The sequence below is a fragment of the Arachis ipaensis genome, chromosome B2 (assembly GCF_059453495.1).
Source record: "Arachis ipaensis isolate K30076 ecotype BB chromosome B2, ASM5945349v1, whole genome shotgun sequence".
Lineage (NCBI taxonomy): Eukaryota > Viridiplantae > Streptophyta > Magnoliopsida > Fabales > Fabaceae > Arachis > Arachis ipaensis.
In genome coordinates, this window is record NC_142437.1 from 39411512 (window position 1) to 39421151 (window position 9640).

At 30.4% G+C, this 9640-nt stretch overlaps 1 protein-coding gene across 3 annotated transcripts; it reads left to right on the top strand.

Annotated features, from left to right (window-relative positions):
• Window positions 1-3774: 3774 nt before the first annotated feature.
• LOC107625234 (protein REVEILLE 8) lies at window positions 3775-8444 on the top strand. Of its 3 annotated transcripts, none has more exons than XM_088505356.1 (9): window positions 3775-4216; window positions 4768-4825; window positions 4920-5043; window positions 5129-5287; window positions 5398-5523; window positions 5618-5727; window positions 6699-6758; window positions 7865-7991; window positions 8079-8444. In XM_088505356.1, exons 1-8 carry the CDS (start codon window positions 4023-4025, stop codon window positions 7967-7969), a joined length of 936 nt encoding a protein of 311 aa, XP_088361482.1. In that variant the 5' UTR covers window positions 3775-4022; the 3' UTR covers window positions 7970-7991; window positions 8079-8444. The 3 variants fall into 3 exon arrangements, with proteins under 3 accessions (XP_088361482.1, XP_088361481.1, XP_088361480.1); XM_088505355.1 differs by having other exon boundaries at window positions 3783-4216; window positions 7862-7991; XM_088505354.1 differs by having other exon boundaries at window positions 3915-4216; window positions 7862-7991; window positions 8083-8219.
• The last annotated feature ends 1196 nt before the right edge of the window (window positions 8445-9640 follow it).

The window sequence follows — 9640 nt, forward strand, 5'->3', positions numbered from 1 at the left end:
ATATTGTTTAGTATTTTAGGTATCGATAATATAATTTTTTTAGTTTATCTTTATCTTTTTCCTAACTGAAAAAGAAAAGTGTTTTTATTCGTTATAAATTTAAAAATGATTCATTTTGAACAATTTTTATTAGATTACACTTAGTGGAAATATATAAAACAACTCGGTATAAAGATTGATTCATGAAAATGTTATTTATTAGGAAAATTAGATAATAAAATTATAGTCTTTGAATCAGAAATAATTCTCAAAATTATAGATTTAGATAGAATATTAATTTAATAATAGTTTGTTATTTTTTCTACTACAATAATTATTACTGGAGAAAATTTAGAGAGCTTATCCAGTAAAAATAAAAGTAAATAATTTTATATTATTTAATATAATTTTATACTATTAAAAATATTAATGATAACTAATTAATAATTACGGATCACAAAATTTACTAACGTTCTAATACTCCTCTTATTACTGTATAATTTAAAGTTTATTACCTAAAAATAATTATATTATGTTTTTTCTCTTTTTGATTTTTCAAATAAAAAAAACTTCTAAAAACCGAATCCATGCTGCCTCTAACTCTTCAAAGATTTGAGGCTTTTATCTGATGCTGGCAATTCATACTCTACTCGCGAGTACCTAATCCGGTCTAACCCGCTTGAGTAGGGTAAGCTACCCAACCCGTTGCGGGTAGGGTAGGATACGGTCCAGATATACCTGCGGGTAGGATAGGGTACATGTTTAGAGTGTACTCTATCTTATCCTACCCGCACCTCGTATATAACACATATTTTATTAAAAAAATAGATATATAGTGAAAGAAATAAAAGTTGAACCCACAACCTCCCTTATGTAATGACTTACAATAAGTGATCAACCATTAAATTAGTTAGTTAATTTAGTAATTTAGAACATTAATTTTTTATTTTTATGTTATTAATATATATAAAATTTGAAATGATTGAATTTTATATTTACTTTGAAAAAATTTAATATTTCTGCAGGTAGGGTAGGGTAGGGTTTAGAACTTTAGGGTGCGAATAGAGTTAGGATTGAAAGACTCTCAACTCGCGAGTAAGATAGGGTAGAATTTTAATAAAATTTTCAACCCACATATAGAATTAGGATAGAGTCCAAACCGTACCCTACCCTACCCATTACCAACCCTATTTCTATCTCTATTATCCTTTATCTCCTTTCTTCTTTTCTCTTCTCATCTTCTCCTAGCTAGTTTTTTACTCTACTTTAGGCTAGCTAATGCGTTTCCTTGATTTTCAAAGTTTCAGTAATTTCTTTATGTTGTTTGTTTCTCCTCCTTTCTAGTCTATTTTTCTTTTCTTTGTGGGTGGGGTGATTATTTTCTTGATTTTTCAGTTGGATATACATATATATATATACTTTTAAATTTAAAATATATTTAGATTTGTTCACATAAAAAAAAAAAAGAAAAAAAGGCATTTCATTATGTTACAATATATTTTGTGTTAATTTAAAAATTAACCAAACTCAAAATTGTCATTATTTCTGTTCTTTAAGATTTTATGTGTATCATAAATATATTTAATTATACAAAATAAAATTTTAGTTATTCTTAAGAAAGATGGTTAAATAAAAGATCCTTTTTGAATTTATATCTTTAAAGACTTTGGTTGTTAAGTCTATAAAACAAAAAATTTAAAAAATCTTTTTGTTTTGCACATTTCAAATTATGCAAAATAGAAAAAAAAAAAAAAAAAGAGATAACATCATAATATATCATAATTCAGTCTCTTTCTATAATGAAACTTACACTCAATTTCTACTATAACTTTAATAAAATTTATATTATAATTTTCACAAAATTATATTCACCAATAATGCTTACAAGTTACAACTTGTTTCGTAAAATTTTCCTAAACTTTTCACCAAACTCAAAAATGATTAAACTTCAATCTAGTCTAATCATCTTTAAGTGTTAATCCAATTTATAAAAAAAAACAACTCGGTTCATCTACCTGAAGCTATCTTTATAAAGATAAAATAATAACTGCTTTTTTTTTTTTTATCTATCTCTCTAATCTTTTTTTTCTCATGACTTTTGTGTATGATTTCTCACATAATTAACAATATTCTTTTTTTTTTAAGGAACACATAATAGAAAGAAAAAAAAATACTAAATACATTGGTATTTTAATAATTTTAATTTTAATTGTTGATTTTAATTATAAAAATATATAATATATATTAATTAAAATTAACAGTTAAAATACTAATGTTACAGGTATATTTAAAAACTTTTCTAATAGAAAATATGATATTCAATAAAACTCTAAGAAAAGAAAGATGGAATACGAAAAAGTTAGAATATGTTCAATATTTACTCTCTTCTTGAAATCAAAATGTGGTTGATTATTGCCATTATATAGGTGAGAAAATACTTCTAAAAAATAAAAATTAAATTCGGCATTTCCTAAATTTGCAACGTTGTTGTAGGGACGTTGGGTAAAATCACTAAAATGTGTCAGTTGTGATAGTATACATTTTAATCGACCTTGCACCTCCTATGAGTGTCAAATATGCAGATGCGATTTAATAATTGTCCTTGTGTGATGATGCTGTAATTTCCTTGATTCTTTTATCTTTGTCCCCAAATTTGATGATTCTTTTCTTTAGTGTATGGACTGATATTTTTGCTTCAAATTGTTTCGCTTTATTCGAACTGTATTGTTTGTTCAATGTGCTATGAAAACTGATCTGCTATGCTTATTGTTCTGTTTGGGATAAATTGGATCTGCATCACTTACATATTAAATCATATAATCATACCAAGTGTATATTGGCATTAGTCACCAAAATTTATGAGAATAAAATATATAAAATATATGTTAAAATATAAATTATATATTAAAAATAAATTAAATAACACATCATAATGATTATTTTTAGTGATTAATTTATATATACACATGATATTTTTTATAAACTATATATACCATATAGCCTTTTAACCTAATCAAATGTTTTTCATCATATAATCATATTTTATTGTTGCCGAAACTCAATACAATTACCTCATTTATAAGATTGATAAATGTTAAATGAATTTTCGGATAGTTCACTCATATCAAATTAATAATGGGAATTTTAACCCCTGGATTACAGGTCAGGCAAATTTTATGCGTTTAAATTTTAAAATGTACAACTTGACAAGCGTACAAATTAACCTTTTAAATGATCGAATTGCTCTTTTAAAACTAACAAGTTAAAGTGTACATGGTCTGTAATTTTTAATATAGTGTATGATTATAGTAATAAAATAATTTAATTAAATTATTCATAATTTTCTAAATTCTTTTATTAATATAGTGACCAAAAGAAACAACTTTAAAATTTATTAAAAAATAAGCAAACTTATTTAGGGTATTTTTATTTGAGAAATGTTATTTCAGTAACAAAAAGTATATCCACAATTAACTACTAAAAATGAATTATGTAAATTGTTCTTTTAAATTTTTTAATATTTATCAACTAAGAATAATTTGAAAAATCTATTTCTCAATTATTAGTCGTCTTATTGTTATTTGTTTTAGTTATTAAAATAACATTTCTATTTTCATTTTATTTTAAGAAGTTAAAAAATTGGGGTAACGAATAACGATAACGAAGTTGTGACTTGAAAGTGCAGGTCCTGGTTTTTTCTTTCTTTCTTTTAAGTCACCAAAAAAAAAAAAAAACTTGTACTTGAAAGCGCTAAAGTGCAGGTATAAGTGCGGCGCATGGAATCAGAAGTCAGAAGACATATTGGACGAAATGAAATTTGGTAATGCCGTAATGGTAACTGGTAAGGTTGGTAAACTAATTACTGCTAATTAGCATTTAGCAGTGGTAGTGGAAAAACTCGTGTTGGTGACAAGGCAAGCCATCGTGCACCACACATACACCTAACCCACCACCTTCGCCACATCACATCCTCACCACAACATTGTCACATAGACACATACTCTACTCTCTCTCTCTCTCTCTCTTATGTTTTCTGTGGCCACATGAACTCCAACAACACCACCTCCAATACTCAGTCAATGGTGACACCAACGCCAACTGCCACAACCGCCACCACCACCACTGCCACCGCCACTGATGCCTCTGCCAAGAAGGTCAGAAAGCCTTACACCATTACCAAGTCCAGAGAGAGCTGGACTGACGAAGAGCACGACAAGTTTCTAGAAGCTCTTCAGCTGTTAGTCTCTAATTTCCATTATTCTATTTTTATTTCTTATTTTCTTTCTTCTTTTATTAGGACAAAATAAAATTGCATTTGTATGTTCCTTGACTTGTTTTCGTGGTTCTTATTGCCAATTTGGAGTGTTTTTTTTTTTCATCATCCTTAGTATCCTTTTAAGTTCAAATACCTGATTTAGTTGACCTTTTTTTGCTGAAAGAGAAGAATAAGAAAATAAAAAAGAGAAAATAAAGAGAAATTGGTCCTTAGTATTTGTAGTTCGCTAATTTCAGATAAGAATGTATTTTCAATTGTTTAATTTTACTTCTCACATCTCACAGTTTATGCTTAATGGTAAAAAAGTAGTGTGATTGTTATATATAATGTTATGATTACATGCTGAAAATTTAAGCAAAGGCTATTTTGATAACAAGATTTCACAACTAAGCCTTGCTTTTAGATTCTGATTGATTTGCTTCGTACTAATTGGTTAAAATTATGTTCTTCATTTCAAATTTTTAAGTGAAGGACTCTGCATTTCAGTTACTGATATCTTGTGGATTATTCAGATTTGACAGAGATTGGAAGAAAATTGAAGATTTTGTAGGATCCAAAACAGTTATTCAGGTTAGGAGATCGCTCTTCGGCTATATTGTTCAGTATTGTTTTCATGCTTGTATTCTATTTGGTCATTGTTTGTGACTCACTATTAACTTTGCAGATCCGAAGCCATGCCCAAAAATACTTTTTGAAAGTTCAAAAGAATGGAACAGTAGCACATGTGCCTCCTCCTCGCCCTAAGCGCAAAGCCGCACATCCCTACCCACAAAAGGCATCAAAAAATGGTTTGCTTCTATATTACATGGTCATATTCTTTCCTATGAATTCACAACCTTACTAAGTTTTTGACATGAGTTTTTGGATTTCCAGTTTTGATGGCACTGCCAGCATCCATTGCTTATGCTCCTTCGACAAATGGCCTTGCACCTGGGTATGCCACATGGGATGAAGCTTCTCTGTTGGTGAACACCGGATCAAATAAATCATTGACCTGTCAAGATGAACTCAGCAATCTTCATGGAAATGAAGGCATGCATATTTCTTTTAAATTATTGTTTGTTTGATGTTAGTACACTATGTTGGCTGTGCTAAATGGACCTTTCCACAACTTATTATGTTATATGACGTTACTGATTCAGCTGATATTGGATCGAAGGGGATAACACAGATTAGTAACAGCAATCTTAATGGTGTCGGGAACTCAACTAGAAAGCTATTGTCTTCTGAGATACCAAAGCAAGGGAAACCAGCGCCAGTTATTCATGGTAATCTCATGTATATTGACTTTTATGTCTTGTTTGTTTACAAGTTGAATTTTAGCAATGGATGGTGATATGTCATTTTGGTCATGTTTCACAGGTTTGCCAGATTTTGCCGAAGTTTACAGCTTCATTGGAAGTGTTTTTGATCCTGATACAAATAACCATGTCCAGAAGCTGAAGGAAATGGATCCTATAAATTTTGAAACTGTGAGTTGAATGAATCTTCTGTTCATTTTGCTAAATGACATGCTGACAACTCTGCTCTGTCACAAGTAACTTCAGATGTGAAACTTAGTGGCATCATATGATAGAGATAGATGCACTTCGAAAATATCATTAACATACTATTATCGAATAAAGTAAAACTTCTAGGATTTATAGTAAATTTATAATGGATATGTGATGAGGATATGACGAAGAAGTTAATCCTTATGTGGTCCCTAGTAGCATAAAATGATATAGCTGTTCTTTAATTTAATTTTCGCTCCTGAATAACATTTTTTAATGATTGAGTTTGTCAAAGCAAGATTTGGGAGGACTACTTGATTATATCCATGTGGACAGAATTAAATCAACCAAATTATTTTTTTATGTGTCATGAGTTTTCTGTCGGTAGATTTGTGTTTGGATATGGACTAAAGATTGATGCTGTTGTTAGTCACTGCTAAATGTTCTCTAACATTTTATTTAAGGCTTGCTAAAATATTCCTTCAAATTGAAAATTACCATCCCTAGAAAATTTCAAGAACTAGGCAGGTCATCGCCATCAGGTATAGCTGCTAGGTTCTTGGTTATGAAACTTGTGGGCCTATGTAAACTTCCAGTACATTGATGGCTAAATAAAGCAGTGGTTTCTGTAAAGAAAAGGAATATTATGCTTTCTATCACTTCGATTGGCAGCAAAACATAAGGTTGATTGTCCCATTCATTTTTTTCTGTGTAAAGTTTGTTAGTCTATTTATATAGATACACTAAGGCCATGTCAGCTATTGGTATTTTGGCATGATTGCTTTCCAATAATTTCCATTGGACTCATTCGTAAATTTTCCCCAATTCAACTTCCTTACCTTCCCTCGTTTTTGCATGCAAGTGAATTTCTTTTCAATTGAAATGATAAATTAATTTTAAATTTCTGGTTCAGTGGGAATTGACTTGCTTGTATTATTGTTGTTCTGCAGGTTTTGTTGTTAATGAGAAACCTCACTGTCAACTTGTCTAGCCCTGAATTTGAGCCGATGGTAAGTTTTGAAATCAATTCATGAATTGATTATATTGTTTGGCATCAAATTTGCAAAGAAAAGTATATCCCTTTTTAAAAGAATGGAAATATAAGATACTCCATGAACACCAAAAACAAAGCCATCAAATCATATATCATGCATATATTTATATGTTCACATATTTTTCCAACAAAGTAATCACCACCAGAAAACCAAACTTTTCCAAACAGAATAATCAAATTTGCTATAGCAAAATAATCAAACGTATTTATAGCAGCATAATCAAATTTTTACACTAAATACATATCCCTATATGGTGGCTGATTTTTGTGTCCATATAGCATTGTTGGAAATCAAATTGTATTGTTTCCTGTTTGCACTGGGTTGTGCTCTGATTGATCGTATTTACTAGCAGCAGTTTATCAACATGAAATGCAACGTCCAAAGAAATCCCTGTGACATTGCTATTTTTAGGATATGCAGCACGATTTCCTTCTTTTTTTTTTTTAATTTTCTGAGCAAATAAAATATGCACTCTGTTTTGATCCTTCCTGTGTGGTTCTGATTTCTGAATCCTGAATAACATGCTTTGTTAACTCAATATGAACTTGTCACAATAGATAACCTTTCCCCACTCCCCACCTGATAGCAACAACAACAAAGACTTGTTTCACTAGGCAGGGCTGGCTAACCTGTCAGTAATAATTAAATATATAAAGCCATAAGCCATGCATACAAGTGTTTCACTTTCTGTTATTATAATATGTATTTTAATGTTAAGAAAGGAGTAAATTATACTTACCTCCCTTGAGATTTGCTCAATTTATACTCACACGTCGTGTTAAAATTTGGCAACTTAGGTGAGGTTAGTATATTTTAGACAACTAGAGGTGAAGTTAGCGTAATCTGGGTAAATCTGGGGGGAGGTGAGTGCAATTTATCCTAATAATAAAGTTTAATAAATGTCTCACCTTTTGTGTTGGCTTCCCCCAATATTCCCATTCCTCCTGATGGAACTAGTTTATAGATATGACTTGGATGAAAACTTTATCTGATATATTCTTTTATTTTATGTCATTAAATCTGAGATCTAACTGGTTTATCTTTATTTTATGGTTTAGAAGAATGTATTATTGTCAACATATGATATCAATGCCATGACAGTAGGAGTTACAGCAGGAATTGATGTCAAGAAGCAACCGAATGACCTATCATGTCAAACTGTTTAACTATTAGCAATTTTTTAATTTGGTAAGTATTTTTGTCTTTATCTCCTTAATATTTTAGTCGTCTTCTGATTCTATACCTGTTCTTATCATAACTTCTTATATTATATAGTTAGGTAGGTCAAATTTGGAAGGAAGACTTGGGAGAATTTGCTTAGCCAGCAGTGAGGCATGATATTTTGATCTTGTTCTTGCTCTAAAGCCTGTAAATGTAACCTTTGTCCTTTGTAAAACAATAGCCAGAGATAGTGTATCAGTGTATGTTAGAAATGCTGAACAGAAGAATACATTTTCAGCTTTTTCTAAGGTCCACAGCAATTGTTGTATTGCAGTGATTCTTGTTGCTATATTTTTAGAAATATTGTCTTCTAGTAGTACACAGGGTCAATATATTAAAATGTTTGTAATAGTATATATATCTGTATGAAAAAGCAGAGGAAAAAGAGGAAAAAGGATGCTCTACTTGTCAATATTTTTATTACACTTGAGATTGAGAGGCTCGCGAAACGGGGAAAGTGGCAATCATGATCAAATGAGTAAAATGGCAAGAACATAATAAAAACAAGTCACAAATTCTCCTTCTGTTTCACAATTCTCACTCCAAAATGTGAAAATGAAAGCGAAGCTTATTGTTGGCTATTTGAATCTATTAGCAAAAAGGAAAAATAATTTAATATCTCTTATCCATTTTAGGAAAATAATAATTAAAGAACAAGAATAAATAAAATCAATGTGATTAATTGAAAAATTAGAATGAAATTTTATGTTTAGTTCCATTGAAGGTGTGAAACTACGCAAAGTTTAGGGTTTGAAAAGTGTGCCTTCATGTTTGATATGGACTTGCATGGGACATTCGCACATGTCTATACTTGTCCCAGTGTCATGTATTTTTTTTCTCCTTGTATTTTCCAGTCGAGAGTGATCCTCTCCAGTGAAAAAAACTGGATGGTATCTAGTGCTTAATCTAACAATTCATTACTCTCTCTCTTATTTATTTTTGGTCACACTTGTAAAATCAAAAATGAGAAATCACACTGTATCTTGTCAAGTGTTAAAAAAAACTGGAGAGGATCCATTTCCTCTTCCAGTCTAGCAAATCAAGCATTAATCTGTTGCGAATTTGAGTTCTATTTAAAAGTTTGTCATTGATCAATAGATTATTGCATATATAAAAAAAGATTCGAACCTCCAACATTTTTTTATCTTTTATTTTTAGTCTCTATCACTAGTTTGTTTTTGTTAACGGCCGAAGTAATCAAGATCAAGACTTGTCTTTGGTTCAATTATAGATCAGTCAACTAAAATAATTCTTACCCCGATAATGGGAATATTGAAATTGGTTTTCTTTTGAAATAAGTTTTGAGGGCTTTTTATTTATATAAATATAAAAAATGCTTTAATTCGCTCAATACGCACCATGCAAAAGTGTTATCAAAATACTCATGGCCAATTTACATGAAGTCCTAGCGAAAATGGATTTTGCAACCATTTCAGATGCAACACCCACGAAATAGAGCCAGGCGTGTCAGAGCCAATTCTGATACAATCGTTCGCAAAATGGGAGGATGCCTATTATTTCTGCTTCATCACCCGCAAAATGAAAAAGCTGCAGCTCTACAGGCTACAGCCATGGTGTGGTGTAGGTGGCACATGCGAAATGGGCACTTCAAGACT